Here is an 18,064-nt window from a genome sequence, read left to right as displayed (position 1 = left end):
TAAGGTTGAAAAGTAGTACAAAGACGATTATGTGTTGTGAGAAGTGGTGGGGGAGATATTGTGTTTTTAGAGAAAGGGAAAGAGGCGAGTAAAGCTTAAGAAAAGAAAAAGGGTTTTGTTAAGACAAAACCTATTATGTGGTGATGAGTAGTGGGTGGAACGATGCAGTTGAGAAGTGAGATTCAGTGTAGGTTTTTTTTTTTCTTTCTTTTTGAGAAGTGAGAATAGAAACTCATAATATATGAAGGTAAAACGACATCGACTCTCCTTTTTATTTATGTGACATCATGTATGTTGTTTGTGCACCGCTAGGCTGGACAACAATATATGTGTAATAATATGAAGGTTTAAATATGTCTTTAGTCCTTGCACTTTCATCAGATTTTGGCATTGACCCCTACACTTTTTTTTGTTTGGAATTGGTCCTTGCACTTTGTAAAAATATTGGTATTGGTCCCTCTATTAACTTTCTGTTAAAAAAAAAACACAAAACTATTGGTATTGGTCCCTGCACTTTGTAAAAATATTGGTATTGGTCCATACACTTTGTAAAAATATTGATATTGGTGCCACGTGGCGTGAAATGATTGGGCCACGTGGCACTCCGTTGGTTTTGTGTTTTTTTCTTTAACAGAAAGTTAATAGAGGGACCAATGCCAAACAAAAAAAAGTGCAGGGACCAATGCCAAAATCTGATGAAAGTGCAGGGACCAATGACACATTTAAACCTAATATGAATATTGAATTGGATTGATCACCTTAGGGTTCCTCTGGGCCAATAAATCTAAACAAACCTTTACACTTATTTTTTATAAAGAAGCTAAACTAGCCACCCAAATTGACGCCGGAAAGAATTGAACGTGAAACCTTGAGAGGGACAAACCTACTCATTGTTGTCCAACCTAAATCAATTTCTTCAAACCATATATCCGCCTAACCCGGTTAATCCGTCCGACTTGGTTTTAATTTGATTGGATTGTTCAGTTTGGGTAGTTAGCCCATTCTTGTCCATCCCTACTTCCCACCGTATCAGGGCGGATTTAGTTACTATTTAGCAGGGGCGTTTTCACCTCCCGGCCACCCCGGGCACCCGCCCGGGCTCAATCGGTAATTGCTTTATAGTTGACCCAACCCAATAGCCCATTAAGCCACCTAAAAAAACAAAAAATTAGGCAAACTCATATTATTCACACACGCGCAAACAGAAACAACACTCTCTGCCTCTCTCATTTCAGTTTCAGCGCTCTCAAGTCTCATCTGTCTCTACGTTTCAGCTCTCTCACTCACTTTAAAGGTAAATTGATTCTCCAATTTCTATTTCCTTGTTTGTTTTAGCCTTTTAGGGTTTTAGAATTAAATTTAAATTGGGTTTTAGTCTTTTAGAATTAAGGTTGTTGATTGTTCTTATGTTCTACAAAATAAAATAGAAACATAATTGAATTAAGGGTTTTGCAGATTGGAAATAAATTGTAATTCTGATTTGTATATAAAACGGTTGCTAGGTTTAGGTTATTTCTTTCTTCACGTTTCCAAAGAATTATGAAAGAATGAATAGATGAATTGAATATTAACTTTGGACCATTAAATTTCAGACATGAGGAGGTTTTTGATTAATAGAACAAATATTGAGAATGTGAATGTTGTGCAACCGGAAGCCGAAGTAGAAGAACCATCGCCTAATTTGGCCAATGAGTTTCATCCAAATGAGATTTTGCGTGATCCAGGTCTTAGGAAACAAATTCATTTGTATGCTCCGGATATTCAAGACGATGTGAGGAGGGCATATATATTGAAGGGTCCAATGCAACCAAATTTTTCAAGTTTTCCTCGTACTCAATTTGGAAGTGCTACAAGAGCTTTTTCTAAATCATGGTATAACAAGTATAAATGGATTGAATAAAGTGAGTTTAAGGATGCAGCTTATTGTTTCTATTGCTTTCTCTTTAAGCAACCCGGGAGGGCCGAGCACTTTGGTTTTGAAGTCTTCACCAAAGACGGATTTAAAGATTGGAAGCATGCATCTCAAAGCTTGAAAGATCATATTGGTAGTAATGATAGTATGCACAACAGATGCATCAAGCACTATGATGATTATAATAATCAAAGACAAAGTGTGACAAATAAGTTGGCTAGAGCAACTAGGGAATCAGAAGAATTGTATAAGATCTGTTTGACTTGTTCCCTAGATTGTACTAGATATCTCATAGCACAAGGCATTGCTTTCCGTGGCCATGACGAAACCTCTAATTCTCTAAACAAGGGCAATTTTAGAGAGATGGTAGATTGGGTAAAATCAAATAATGAACAAGTGAGAGATGCTTTTGACCGTGGTGGAAAAAATTGCAAAATGACTTCTGGTGACATTCAAAAGGAGCTTGCAACGTGTTGTGCACATGAAGTTATGAAGGTGATTATGGAAGAGCTTGGTGATAAACAATACCCTGTGCTTATTGATGAGTCACGTGATATATCCGTCAAAGAGCAAATGGCAGTGATGTTGAGGTTAGTAGCTGTGTTTTCCAATTTATGTTTTCCTTGTAAATCTTGATTGAGATTTTCAATTTGGTTCATCAAATATTTTCTAGGTTCTTGAACAATAAAGGGGAAGTTGTGGAATGATTTCTTGCTCTACATCATGTCAAAGATACTACTTCCGAGGCACTAAAGAATGCTCTTTATGATATTCTTGATTGTTACAAGTTATCTATTTCGAGGATACGAGGGCAAGGATATGACGGGGCTTCAAATATGAGAGGTGAATTTAATGGTTTGCAAAGAAAGATCCTAGATGAAAACCCTTATGCTTTCTATGTCCATTGTTATGCTCATCGCTTGCAATTGGTGATTGTGTCCGTTGCTAGTAGTTGCTCATCTATTAATGATTTCTTTGAGTACATCTCCTTGATTGTTACAACATCAAGTGCATCTTGCAAGAGAAGAGATGCTTTGACGGAGGCACAACATAAAGATATTTTGAGTAGACTTGTGACTGGTGAGATATCTACAGGAAGAGGCTTGCACCAATCATCTAGTCTCGCTAGACCCGGGGATACTAGATGGGGTTCCCATCATACTACCTTGCTTCGTTTGGATCATATGTGGTCTTCTATGTTAGTGGTGCTTAGTATGGTTGATCAAGATGGACGTGAACCATCTCAAGCGACGGGTTTGATAGAAAAAATGGAGAGCTTTAAATTTGTTTTCATTTTGAAGATAATGTTAAATTTGTTTGGTATCACAAACGAGCTTTCAAAAATCTTACAAAGAAAATATCTTAATATTGTGCTTGCCATGGATTTAATTAATGTTGTCAAAGTTCGGTTGGCCACATTGAGAGATAGTGGTTGGGATAATTTATTTTTGGATGTACAAGAATTTTGTGTTGCTAAAGGTATTCCGGTGCCAAATATGGATGATGAAATACTGGTTCGGGGTCGCTCAAGACTAGAAGGGAGGACTGTCACTAATCTTCACCATTACCGTGCAAAGATTTTTTATGTTGCTATCGACAAAATATGTGTGGAGATGGATCATCGCTTTAGTGAAGAAAGCAACATTGTCCTTGATTGTTTCTCATGTCTTGACCCCAAGAACTCTTTCTCCAAGTTTGATGTTGATAAGCTTGCTCGTCTTGCTGATATTTATCATGCTGACTTTTCTGATGATGATCGTGGAACAATAAGGGAGCAACTTAACCCTTATGTACTTCAAGTGAAAAGGCATGCTTCTTTTTCTTCTTTTGAAGATGTTCAAAGTTTGGCTATGAAGATGGTTCAAACTGAGAAACATTTGGCATTTCCATTGGTCTACAAATTAATTGAGTTGGCTTTGATATTGCCGGTGTCGACTGCATCCATTGAAAGAGCTTTTTCAGCAATGAAGATTATCAAGATTAAATTGCGCAACAAGATCAAGAATGAGTGGTTCAATGACTTGATGATATGTTACACCGAGCGGGAGATATTCAAGTCACTTGATGACATTGATATTATTCGAACATTCACCGCAAAGAGGTCTCGGAAAGGGCATTTACCACCTAATTTTATTTAGCACGCTATTGACAGGTTATATTTCATCTCTCTTAATTCAAATTGTAATTTTGTTAAAAAAAAGACAAACCTCTTTTTTTTTTAAAATTGCGATAAATTTTTTGCCCAAACTCTATGAAATTCCTGGCTTTGCCACTGCTATTTAGTCTAAAATTTTGCACCTGCTCGTTGTAATTGTTAGTTACTCGTTGAGAGAATTAATAAGAATATAGATATAATCAATACGTATGCAATCCAACATTAAATTGGTCTAAGAGTTTCAGGTAGTATTAAATGGATCAACCATAGGATCATCAATGATCAATAGGTAACAAAAGTAGATAAGTGGTAGTATTGATTTTTTTCAGAGGGTTGATGATATTGATATTTATTATGATGTCTTAAAAAAGTGACGGTTCTATATATTGATATAATCGAAACGCATGCATTTGGTTAGTTAGTTCCCAAAAAAAAAAAAAAAATGTCAGTTACTCATTGAGAGAATAAGCATATGCAGTTGTCTTTTCATCCAAAAGTGCTTGTTCAATATATAGAATACTTGATAACAAAACAAAGATTACATTCAAAAGAGCAATAACAACATAATTTAGGCCCAAATATCTTGAATAATTCAAAGGTGCAAAAGATGTGAGACATTAGAACTTATCAAAGTCTTCTCCAATGTATGATAAAAAAACTCAAAGCATTAAAAAAAATCCATAAAAGACTAACTGAAGCATCAGGTCCATTGGAAGCACTTGCATCAAGAAATCAACGTTTCACTTCAAACTTAATGGAGGAGTATGCTTAGGATATTCAATTTCAACATTGTACAAATCTTTGAGTTTAATTAGACAAAGTGATGGGTTTAGGTATGTAAGAGTAACCCATGCTCCTGATGTAACATTGTAAACATCACTTAATCGATGCCAACCATCTTTAAAATACACTTTGCCATTTTCCTTCTCCACTTTCACTTCAATCTCATTTCTATTGGGATCACGAAGGGTAACATATGTTGTAAGAATTTATTAAAAGTTTAGGTCATAATAGTATGTAATATTGATGACATTTGACGTCCTAAATGCACAACTTAGTTGATAGTTATAAGGACAATATTATACATAGGTCAGTTCAAATGTTTGACTTCGCACTTTTTGTGTAAACACTAATCACTAGGATAATTGATATATATAAAAAAAAAAAAAAAGGAAATATAAACAAAATAGCAAGACAATAGTGTGCATGGCAGCATTTATGCAATAATAACATAAAGAGCATTATGGATATGCATCTAAGACAACAAAATGTATAGAACTGTTATATCAGACTAATCGATTATTCAATAAAAGAAATTCATAAAACACAAATAAAGTCACACTTAAAAATAAAAAGCAGCAAACAGTAAAAAAAAAACAAAATCCTAAAAACAATTATTATATGCATTTAGTAGCACAAAGACACTTGCACTGGGTGGATATAATTCCATGATATAAGTTCGAAATTTCAACAGGTCTGAGAGCAAAGCCTGTGTGTACTCATCGTCACCATCAATTGCAACTGTTTTGTGAGGAGGGAAATTAAAATCACAATTACAGACCAGAGATATATAATTAAAAGAAGGGTAAATACCTCTTTTCGTCCCTGTAATATTAGTAAATTCCGGTTTTAGTCCCTGTAAATAAAAAGATTTAGATTTTGTCCCTGTAATTTCAGATTCTTCCACTTTTGGTCCATCGTTTCATCACGTCAGCAAAATCTGCATCAATTACGTCCTTGTAATTTCATATTCCTCCCACTTTTGGTCCTTGTAATTTCAGATTCCTCCACTTTTGATCCCTCATCTTACGTGCCATGTATGCAGATTTTGCTAACGTGGTGAAATGAGGGATCAAAAGTGGAGGAATCTGAAATTACAGAGACAAAATCTAAATCTTTTTTTTACAGGGACTAAAATCGGAATTCGCTAATATTACAGGGACGAAAAGACATATTAAAAGAATGAATGATATTTATCAAAAGAGAAAAATATTTTTATATATGCAACTGCGTTTGTGGAAGGCATATTAAAAAATCAGATTTAAATAAAGGAGATATAATCAAATTCATGAACCAAAAATTGAATGTCATTCATCAAAACAGAAAAACCTTTTAGTTTAGCAAAGTACCTGTAATATCTTGCTGGTTGAACGCCATAATAGTTGACAAGAGCTTGACAATTTAGACTATTTGATGCGTTGGGTAATTTGTTTTGTTTCAACATAGCTCCATTGCTTATATAGATGAATTTGTATAGATGCAATAAAAAGTTAATTTTTTTTTTTTTTGACCAAACAAAGTTAATTAAATAATCTTAGTCGATGCATCTATTATGTGATAATATAAAAGTAAAATGAAATAATCATTAGACATAACACTTTTATTAAATTGTCCTTACTTTATAAGAAAAAGACAAATTTAAAGTTGTATTGAAAATTATGTGAGAGAAAAGTTGGAGTATTTACTAAGGGTAAAGTTAGAAGAAAAAAATTAAAGTTGTATTGAATATGTAAAGTGACATTTATTTTAAAACATTTTTTTTTTGCTAAAGTGACATTTATTTTAAAATGGAGAGAGTACTGATTTGTAGATTGATTTATTACTCTTCTTCCATCTATATCATTAATTAATACTATCAATATATCTTGGAATATGAAAAGTTTATGTTAAATATATCTATACATAATGGCCATTTGTCAAAAAATCTATACATAAAGGACAATCTAGTAATAAACACGTATAATTGTGAGAATTTTATTATTCCAACGGTTTTTCTTAATATACCTTCATTTGTAATTTTTTAATAGTAATATCTAATAAACACTTAATCCTTCCAACCCTGCACATCACACAAATGTCTTAGGATCTATTAATCATCTATTAATAACTTTATCATTACATTCTAATATTCTAATATTAAAAAAGTGTGGATCTCATTTAAGATTAGAGGTCTAAATTGAGACCACTTTCCTATTAGGCACTCAAAATAATTCTTCTCCGATGGAGGTACCTAATTAGTCTCAAGTCTTAAAAGGAAGAGATCCCCCATTGTGGATGGTCTAGTCCCCCAATTTTAAGGAACTAATATTTGTCTTAAGTTAAAATAGGATGATTAAGCTTTAAATATATTGAACGATTGATGTATATATAATCTAATATATAATATAAATCAAATTCATAATTTATTCGATGAATATAAAAAATAGTTTTGTTTATAATAGAGATGAGTTGGTGTATAGGAAAATGTTAGGCAGAGGAATGAGCATGAGAGAGAATATATCTCCCTCCGTAAGTAAATATAAATTTCCATGTAAAATTCCATATATAAAAGTGTTTATTTTGTCTAATAAAAGTGTTTATTTTGTGTGGCTATAGTATTAAATTGTCAATTTGTTTGAAGTGTATTATATTGACTTTTAATATTTTAAGGTAAATTTTAATTATGGTTTTATTTGGAACAAAAAGTAAATGGATTTGGTAAATTGAAAGATGGCGAGACAATTTATTTGCTAATATATACTTACGATTAGGGACTACATTGAAAATTATATATTCTATTTTTAAGAGTTAAAAAATACGTTCTATTAAAAAATACATTAAATTTTTTTTGTTCTCTTTTATATATTCCACGTCAATTGAAACACGATGTCTTAGTCCACAAATCAAAGAAAGGACTAAAACTTAGTGATTTTAAAATTGAGGGTTGAATTTTGTGAACGGATTAAGGGACAAAATTATAATTAATTCTTGGCTTATTTGATCTAATGTTCTCTCAAATAATTTTAAGTTTTCATTTTGGTCCCATAATTAATAAAATATATATTTTGGTCCCTCACTTTTTCTTCCGTTTGCCAAATAAATCCTGTATGTTAACTTTAACTCTAAATGTTTATAGTGGACCAACTTTAAAAATGGTTCATCGTAGAACCTTAGAATTTTGTTAATCTTAACCATTTGATTTTTTTAAAGAAAGTGGACCCTTTGATCTTTTTCAATTTCTACCTTCATCATCTTCCTCACATTTTCATCTTCATCTTCATGGATGACATTCATCAAAAATCCAGAAAAAACCAAACATTGAAATCGAACCAAAATCATCACAAAACACCCGCAGCTCTCAGATTTTGGGTTGCTTCCTAGCATAATCAAATCAACCCATGGAGAATAAACATTCAAAATTTCCCTCACCATATAATTTATATTACCATTGTGCCACTCACCTTCTCCTTCAACCTTTTATCGCAAGCCCAGGAAGAAGCCATAACCATCACCGTGGCCGTCACGAGATACCCCACCAGCTTGTCCCTTTCCTTCGTGCATTCACTTTCGGAATCTCTCCCGCCACCATGTCCATTTTCTGCCGCATATCCCATGTCGGATCTCGTCCGCCGCCGAGCCATTCGTCAGCACGGAGTTGCGATTTCGTTGGTGCAAGGCTGCGATTTCAAATTTATGGTAGAAAACAACAGATCTTTGATTCAAATATTAACCTCTTATGCAACAAATAATTCAATTTCTTGATCAATTGTCACTTCACATGTTCATTGCTGCAACTGCATAAGCTTTGATTCAAGAGTTTAAGATCAAACGGTTAAAATTAACAAAATTAATAAGGTTTATGATGGACCACTTTTAAAGTTGATCCACCATAGACATTTAGAGTTAAAAAGTTAACAGTCGGAATTTATTTGGCAAACGGAGAAAAAAGTGAGGGATCAAAATATACGTTTTATTAATTATGTGATCAAAATGAAAACTTAAAATTATTTGAAGGACCATTGAATCAAATAAGCCTTAATTCTTTGTTATTTATATGAAAAAATATGGAATTTCAACATACCATGAACCTCGATTTGAATATTATGATGACATGGAATATTATATATATATATATATATATATATATATATATATATATATATATATATATATATATTAAAAAGAAAAAAATCTTAACCGACCTACACATTTTCTCCTTTGTTCATGAAAAGGGAAAGTCCAACTACATAATTTTTAAATGAAAATTCACTTACTTTCTTATTTGCTTAATTTTATTTTTTATTTTATTCACTTACTTTTTTTTTATTTTAAAAAAGCCTATGATTTGGTTGATTTGAGATATTTAGATGCAGTGATGAAAAATATGCCCTTTCCAACTTTGTGGCGGAAGTGGATACAAGAATATGTGTGCACAACTACAACATCTGTTTTAGTCAATGGCAGTCCCACATGAGTTTTCGCTTGAGAGAGGTCTCCGACAAGATGATCATCTTTCTCTCTTCCTCTTTTTATTGGCAGCAGAGGGGTTCAATGTAATGATAAGTGTTATAGTTCAGTCTTATATTTTTACGGGATATAGCATTGGTTCAACGAATTCTACAGTTATTACTCCAAATGACATCTTTAACAACAACTGTTATCCTGGTACAATAAAATAATGTGTTTGTATTCTAGCCAAAGATTATGATAATTGTTTATTAACTGGATTTTCAGTTTGCTAATCAGATGATTTTTAATCCTAAGATTAGTTTCCTAAATTTCTAGACTCGATTTACTCCTAATATCTAAATGATATGCAGACTCGATCAAAATTAACTACTATAGTTATTACCGAATGTTAATTATGACTCTATTCCTATGTTTACTAAATGTTAATCCTAATCCTAAATGCAAATTTTAATTGGGCTAACTATTACTAATTAATAACCTAATGCTAACTAGACTCGATCTAGTGACTATAGTTATTATAACAACTGTTATTTTTACTACGACTCTCTAATATATAATGCAAAGTAATTATCACCTAAACTACTACTCTAAAATAAAAAGAAAAATAAAATGGGATAGTTCCTAAATGGGAAACAAAAAGAAAAGAAAAATGGTTAGTACTAAGTGAAAATAATAAACTAAATGCAAACATAAACATGAATTATGTTAGTGATAATAAACTATATGATAAACTAGACTCTAAAAAAAATTACTCAACCATGACTAAATATTTTGGGAATTTTTAATTTTTTTGTATTTTTTATTTATTTTTAAAACAGAAATATAAAATACGGAAAAATAAATGACAGAAAAATAAAGGATAGAAATAAATAATTTGAATTATTTAGTTAAAAATATCGACAATCCCTGAGAACAGCGCCAAAAACATGATGTGTGTATTAGGCAAGTGTACTGATAAAAGTTTGGCAAGTGCACCAAAATTTATCGAAGTAGTAAAATAATATCGTTCCCACAAGGATTGTTTTTAATTTCAATAATTCAATCACGTTATTAATTAGGATGTATAAAGTTTATATTTGTTTGCCCTAGGCAGTTGATTTGGTTTGATTTTATGAAATCAAATAACAGAAAATAAAGATTGATTAAGAAAATATGAAGAGAGAGGTGAGATCAGGTCTTTCGAATCCTCTAAGTTCCCCTAATTGGTATATTGTACCTATTTCTTACGAATGATTCTCTAGTTTCACGATAGTTAACAAAATAACCCTAATCAATCCATGGACGTAGGACCCTCTTCTCGGATTACAGTCTCTAATTCCTTAGGTGATTTAAAGTTCTCTGAAGGTTTTACGAACGTTAACCTAATATCACAATCCATTCCTAGATTATTCATGTTTATTTGAACAATTCAATTAGGTCTAAGTAGAAAGCTATGGTCAATAGTCATTCATTCTCACGAATTCATGTTTATATTTGATCAAGATATAAAAAGCATTAAGAACAATTGAATTGAATAAAAACTAGATTGTCATTCACAATAAATAGAGTTTCACATCAACATGTTTCAATTAGGGTTACACAAATTCATCTTGACCTAACCTCTAAGAGATTTAGCTACTCATAATCGAGTTTACAAATAGCATAATCAATGAAATAATTAAAACATGGCTAAACTTCACTTTTCGCCCTCTAAGTTTCAAAATGTTGCGATTTTGGCCCCTTATTAAAAAAAATGGCAAAAGTGACCCCGTATGTTTAGGGAAATATGCTCTTTTGACCTCCTAACATAAGGGAAATATGTTTTTTGACCCCTTATCTTTACAAAAAGTTGCGATTATGGCCCTTTTTTGGGACACGTGACTTCTTCTCAGCAATTTTTGGATGAATGGGGCCAAAATTGCCATTTTTTTTAATAGGGGACCAAAATTGCAACATTTTGAAACCTAGGGGGCAAAAAGTGAAGTTTAACCTTAAAACATACATGAAATTGAGTAATGGATGATGAAATCGCCCTTCCAGCAGCCTTCATGTCTCAAAATCTCACTTTTGCTCCACAAAATCGTAACCTTTAACTCTGGAACTAGCTTCAGCTTAAATAGGAAAAATTTACAGAATCCACAATCGCGCCACGGTTCTCAAAATCGTACCACGATTTGACCATTTAACCCTAGATTCCTTTTAGATCCTTCTCAAAATCGTATCACGATTGCATCATCTCAAAAACATGCCTCTCTGGTCATAAAATTGTGTCACGGTTGTGCCAATCGCGCCACGATTTAATGCTTTCAGCACTTCCAAATTTTCTTGCTTTCAACACCCATGGATACCTCATTTGCCTCAGAACTCTATCAATTTGTAAAAATAAGTCCTAAAAATTACGTAATGACAGCATGTCATCATGTACCAAATCGTTTACCAAGTAATAAAGTGATAAGTAGAGTATCGTATCCACATAGATTGTCGCTAAAGTGATAAGTAGAAATACTAAGAGGTGTCAATTACTGTGATATGAAAATATGTGAAGAAATACTTCGAAAAGGCAACCTTAATGCGGCTTTATTAGAACTTTACAAGTGCAAGTCATTGCACCGGCAAGCTCTTGAACTTCTTCACAAGTTGGTGGACGAGTCAAGATCTAGCCAGTCTGAAATTACCCAAAGGTTCAAGCCTGAGGACATTGTTGAGTATCTCAAGGTAACGTTTTTTTTAAAAACATTGTGTTCTTTTAGTTGATTATAATGGGCTGTTACCGGCAATACTATAAGACCAGCGATGTTGTATGGAACAAAGTGTTGGGCGTGAAGAACCAACACGATAATAGAATAAGTGTAGTGGAGATGAGGATCTTGCGTTGGATCTGTGGCAAGACTAGATAGGATAGGATTAGAAATGACAACATTAGAGGGGAGAGAGAGTTGGGATAGCAACCTATAGTAGAAAAATGGTGGAAACGGCTTAGGTTGTTTGGGCTTGTAGAGAAAAGACATGTAGATTTTGTAGTAAAGAGAGTAGATGGAGGATAGTCAGATCACTAGAGGCAGAGGAAGATCTAGTAAAACCATAAGAGAAACTATTTAGAAAGATCTAGAGATTAATGAGTTGGATCGAAATACGGTTTATAATAAAACATTATGAGGTAGTTTGATCCATGTAGCCGACCCCATCTAGTGGGATAAAACTTGACTGTTGTTGTTATATAGACTAAAGAACTGTCTCGGGTTGGTTCATAGGAGTTAGGAAGCAGTAGTGGCTAAATGTCCTATAGTTCTTGAATCAGATAGAGTAAGTCTACTCACTCTTCACGAAGGTTTTGGCCAATTTGTTGGTTGATATTATCAACATTAGATTCTTGTGCAATTGGAGACCACATGAAGTTTTTTTATTGTTGGATAAACTAGGAGTATGGACTTGCATCAAGGTGGTAGTAAAAGAAAAACATAATAATATCCATAAAATCATTATTTGAGTCGCAATTGAATCTTACATCTGAACTAAAAATATACTGTTTAGTCATACTACCAAAATTTCATATCAAATATATAATAAAATAAAGGAAATCAAGAAAACTGATAGATTATTTGTCTTTTTCTTCCTTCCAATATTTATACACATATAACATAGATATAGATGTATATATGAAAGGAAATAAAACAATTTTTTTTAAGTCATATGCCTATCATTGAAAATTACGAGATGATGACTTTGGGAGATTTTTCTTCTTCTTGTTGGGTGCTTCATTCACCTCTTGTGATGATGGTGCAGCAACATCATATTCATCCGTCACACGTTGAACATTCTTTCATCGGACTCGTTTCCTCTCCTTGACAGATGAATCAGTAGGAGGGGTTATGATCACAATGTTGACTTGGTTGTTAGATTCATCAGTGACCAATTTGTATGAGTCTTTGTTGTCACCAACATTGATGTTTTGTGGTTGATATGGTATTAGGGTATCTAATGATAAGAGTGGTTTAGTGGGGTTGAAAAAATAGGAGAAAATATCATCACAAACTGGTGCTTTGATATTTTCAAACAACTTATCCCATTCAATAGTGTATGTTTGTCTGAATGAATTGAAATGAGTATGCTCATGTCTTATATAATATGGAACTCCTCAATCCCATAACCAACGTCTTATTTAAAAAATTCTATCATTATAAACTTTTTTTAGTCAAAAAAGTAAAAACTATTGACCATTATTCATTGTTAGAAATGACTGATAAAATAATTAAGAAATAATATAATAATTATACTTTTGTCATTAATTAATATAGATAATATTTAATACAAATTAACATATTTAAAATCAATGACAAAAATATAATTATCTAGGGCAAAAGTATAAATTAACATACTTTTGTCATAATTTTTTTAATTTGTATTAAATATTACCTATATTAATGACAAAAGTATAATTATTATACTATTTCTTAATTATTTTATCAGCCATTTCTGACAATGAATAATTGTCAATACTTTTTACTTTTTTTGACTAAAAAAAGTTTACAATGATAGAATTTTTTAAATAGACGCTGGTTATGGGATTGAGGAGTTCCATATTATATAAGACATGAACATACTCATTTCAATTCATTCAGACAAACATACTAGTTGAAGGGGAAAATGTTGAACAACAAAGATAGAATAGATGACACACTCAAAATCTTGTGTAACTTCCCATCCGCCAACACCAATGGTGGACAATGTTGATGATTATGAATACATTTACCTAACAGAATCACTTTCCTCTTATCCAAATTGTTACGCTACTGAATGAGATGAGTTGTTTGAAAATATCAAAGCACCTATTTGTGATGATATTATCTCCTATTTTTTCAACCCTACTATGCCACTCTTATCATCAGAACTCTCATGCCAAACCAACCACAAAACACCAATGATGGTGACAACAAAGACTCATACAAATTGGTTATTGATGAATCTAACAACCAAAGTCATCGTTGCGATTATAACCCCTTCTCTTTATTCATCTGTCAAGCAGAGGAAACAAGTCCGACCAAAGAAGGTTCGACGTGTGACAGATGAATTGTTGTTGCACCATCATCACTGAAAACACCACAAGAGGTGAATGAAGCACCCAACAAGAAGACGAAAAATATTTTGAAGTCATCATCTCGTAATTCTCGAGGATAGACGTATGATTTAAAAAATAAGGGTTAATAGTGTTTTTGGCCCTTGTAATATGGTGCACTTTTGGTTTTAGCCCCTTGAAAAATGAAGATTCTTTAGGATTGGCCCCTGACCTCAATGTGTCAGCAGAATCTCCTACGTGGCAGTGACATGTCAATTTCTTTTCTTTTTTAATTTTTTCTCTCATGCCACGCGTGTAAATTAAAGGCCACGTCACTTATGATTAAAAAAAACTAAAAATTTAAAAAATAAATAAAATTGTTTTTTTTGTAATTAACTATTTTAAAAAACATTATTTATTTAAGAAACAAAATCAGAAATCCTTCAATACTATTAATTGTTCACCATTTTCAACTAGGAGCACCATTTTCACGTTTAGTACCCAGATCACTACATCATTCATTGTTCACCATTTTCAACATACTACTACAACACTTAGCCTCATCCCTCCATTATCATTTGTTCACCAAAACATTTTCTAAGTCATTAACTACACTGCTTCCATTCCAGTAATTCATACAATGCGTAAATATGTTCCAAGCAATTGCTTCTCAAATTGTGTATGTCCTAAGGTAAAATAATTCTGTCTTCCTCTTCTTCGTTCCTTTCTCTTCAACTGTGTTTTGATACCCAAACTTTCATGAACTCATTGCACCAACATTTGAGTGAGTTTCTTCCATTCCATACCCTAACAGAAGATGCTTTGCTGAAACCCATTTCACAAAGCCTAAATTCTGGACAAGCACTAACCAATTCGAATTCTGGACAAGAATTCAATTTATGGAAAGAGGAAGAGAAAGGAACAGACGAACAAAGAGGAAGAGAAAGAAAATGAAGAAGGGAAGAAATCGATCTGGTTCAATAGGAGAAGAGAATAATTTGATTTGTTGTTTTTGTATTTACGGATTTCTGATTTTGTTTCTTAAATAAATAATATGTTCCTTAAAATAGTTAATTACAAAAAAACCATTTTATTTATTTTTAAAATTTTCAGTTTTTTTTTTTAAATATAAATGATGTGGCCTTAAATTTACACGTGGCATGAAAAAAAAAATATTGACACATCACTGCCACGTAGGAGATTCTGCTGACACATTGAGGTCAGAGGTCAATCCGAAAGAATCTTTATTTTTCAAAGGTGGAATCTAAAAAAAATTACAAGGGCTAAAACCAAAAGTACACCATATTACAGGGCCAAAAACACTATTAATCCAAAAAATAATTTGTTTTATTTCCTTTCATATATATATATATATATATATATATATATCTGTGTGTGTTACATCTATATCTACATTTTTTTTTTGATAGACTAGATAGCTAAGTTATCATAAACTCAAACACACAAAGTGGAGGTATCGGGGTTCGAAACGCGGTTATGATGTCCGGCCTAACAATTTCGGTACACGTCATCGTCACGTAAACGATTTACATGCGTCAACATAGGATTGGCACATGCCAGTGCATGTTGAACATACGTCTGCGTGCACCCTCCCTATAATCAACTTTCAACATTAGTGCTCATTTATGAGGCAAATTTTCTAACGGTCAACCAATCATAGTCATTGGATTTGTAACTTATCTTTGGCTCCTCGCCTATAAATTCATTTCCCTCACTTCTAAACACACAAAAAGTTTTTTTGAGTTGTTAAAAAACTTTTCTCTCTACTCCCCCCTTTAACTTGTGTTGACGAGATATTATTTTCTTCTCCCTATTTTTTGTCCCTTCGGATTCAAATAATGTTCTTTAGGTCGTAGTCCCTTCGGTTTATAATGTCCCTTCAGATTTAAGAATAAAGTCCTTTTAGTAAATTTTTCTTCTTCGTAAATAATAGTATTATTAAGATCAGTGTCTCTTTTGATATATTTTCCCTTTAAAATATAAGAACGATCTTAATAATATAGTCTCTTTCAATGTTTTATGCCCTTGGAGAAGTTAGAGGTTAGAGTGGTGGAAACACCATATTAGAGTTGTCTTAGTACCATATTAGAATAGTCTTGGTACCATAATAGAGTGGTATCAGTACCATATTGAAGTGGTCTTAGCACCATTTTTGAAAGTGTATTTCTAGAACAGATCCTATAGTGTAATATGACTCTGATACAGTTGTAGCTAAGCTGTTTTATCTGGACTCTCTAAATCATGTGATTGCACACAAACCAGATGCAAACAAAGCAATTTGACGCAACAACCACTGAGCTTAAAAAAGTTACAGCTCAAAGTCTCAAATCCCAATATTAGACAGCACCGAAAACGCAGAAAGGCAAAGCAATTTTATAATCGCATAAAAACAACTAGAATACTAATCGATAAGAACACCTACACCTGAAAACACTCCAACTCTAAGCTCTAATCAAAATGTTGCAACCGATTAAAAATGCAAAAAACTCTCGACACCCTTTCTTTTAAATGAATGGTTACTTTTAAAATTCGTTAAAGACGCATACTACTTAAATATCTAATTATTCGTAGATTAATCCTGAGACAAATGTATGTATGTATAAAAATAAAAATAAAAAGTAACATGAATTGAGTTCTTATATTAGTTCATAACAATAAATGAATCTAGCACTCTTTATAAAAATTCAAATTAATTTTAGAGCTGAAATTAGCTCTACACCATAAATTGGAAAAAATAAGGCAGTAACATGTTTCAAATTTCTGAAACAGGTTTAAGTTTAAACAAAAAACAAAACATTTAATTTTAAAGATATGAAATTTTCTACAAATTTCTCAACATCCAAACAACGAGAAAAGGGCATAAAACACACAAATCAGCATGATAAACAAATAGCATGAAATATCAAAACCAACCCCTAAATTCATAAATTCAATAGACTTGTAGACTAAAAAAACAATAATCAAGAGAAAACAAATTAAAGGAGAAATAAGAAAGCTTACCAAAACCAAAAGGAGAAAGCGAGAAAGCTTTTAATCAACCCCTAATATCAAAATCAAATCCATAAAGTCATAAATAAGAGTAATAATCATGGTTATTAAAAAAAATATATAGAAAAACATAGAGAGAAAGCTTACAATAGAACTGGTGTACGGCGAATTGGAACTGTTGCAGAGCAAAATCAAACTGATTGAGAGAGCTGGTGCACGGTGAGAGAGGATGGTAACAAATAAATTTGGGGATTATGTTTTAGGGAAGAAATACATGACTTTGGGAAGATGAAAGAACTGATTTTGAGGTTTTCGAATGAAAGATTGAAATTAAGAAGGATTGGGGTTTTTTGTCGCGACAAATGAATGAAAGTGGAATGAAATTTTTGGCCAAAAAAAAGTGTGTGGGAAATAAAAAGATTGATACGCGCTTTCAATTCTTTTTGTCCAGCGCATGTCAAGTGAACACATAGTTATCCACGGTCAAAACAAAACCGTGGGAAATTTAGTGGGCAAATTCTATGGTACATTCAACATTTTGAGTGTACCGGTACACCAAAATTTTAAATTAATAATTAAATTAGTTGTTTTTTTGGAAGAAAAAAGAATTATTTTCTATTATTGACAGTTATAATAATTAAATCTTATTGACTAAAAGCGTTGATGAAATAAAATTTACTTTTTTTGAATTTTTATTGCTCATAACGAAGAATATTAATTATTTTTT

General features: G+C 32.3%; 1 protein-coding gene and 1 long non-coding RNA gene across 3 annotated transcripts; one reads left to right on the top strand and one right to left on the bottom strand.

Annotated features, from left to right (window-relative positions):
• Positions 1-1,594: 1,594 nt before the first annotated feature.
• On the top strand, positions 1,595-4,050 carry LOC112417409 (zinc finger MYM-type protein 1-like). The gene is made up of 3 exons (XM_024773064.1): positions 1,595-1,872; positions 1,960-2,502; positions 2,715-4,050. The coding sequence occupies exons 1-3, from the start codon at positions 1,595-1,597 to the stop codon at positions 4,048-4,050; spliced, it is 2,157 nt and encodes a 718-aa protein (XP_024628832.1).
• A 501-nt stretch (positions 4,051-4,551) lies between these two features.
• Positions 4,552-17,758, bottom strand: LOC112417190 (uncharacterized). 2 transcript variants are annotated; one of them, XR_005643513.1, is made up of 4 exons: positions 17,485-17,758; positions 17,350-17,390; positions 6,197-6,301; positions 4,552-5,018 (listed from the first exon to the last, which is right to left on the bottom strand). It is a non-coding gene; the product is annotated as an uncharacterized lncRNA (long non-coding RNA). The 2 variants fall into 2 exon arrangements; XR_005643514.1 differs by lacking the exon at positions 4,552-5,018 and adding an exon at positions 5,318-5,588.
• Positions 17,759-18,064: the final 306 nt, after the last annotated feature.

Source organism: Medicago truncatula, chromosome 8 (genome assembly GCF_003473485.1).
Source record: "Medicago truncatula cultivar Jemalong A17 chromosome 8, MtrunA17r5.0-ANR, whole genome shotgun sequence".
NCBI classification, from domain to species: Eukaryota; Viridiplantae; Streptophyta; class Magnoliopsida; order Fabales; family Fabaceae; genus Medicago; species Medicago truncatula.
The sequence above is the reverse complement of the archived record's forward strand: the minus strand, read 5'-3'. Positions and strand labels throughout refer to the sequence as shown.

Excerpts from the sequence above, each read along its gene's own strand:
- LOC112417409 (XM_024773064.1), top strand. The coding sequence starts at position 1,595 with ATGAGGAGGTTTTTGATTAATAGAACAAATATTGAGAATGTGAATGTT. Across the intron at positions 1,873-1,959 it reads AGAGCTTTTTCTAAATCATG|GGCCGAGCACTTTGGTTTTG; the intron begins GTATAACAAGTA and ends GCAACCCGGGAG. Across the intron at positions 2,503-2,714 it reads CAAATGGCAGTGATGTTGAG|GATACGAGGGCAAGGATATG; the intron begins GTTAGTAGCTGT and ends ATCTATTTCGAG.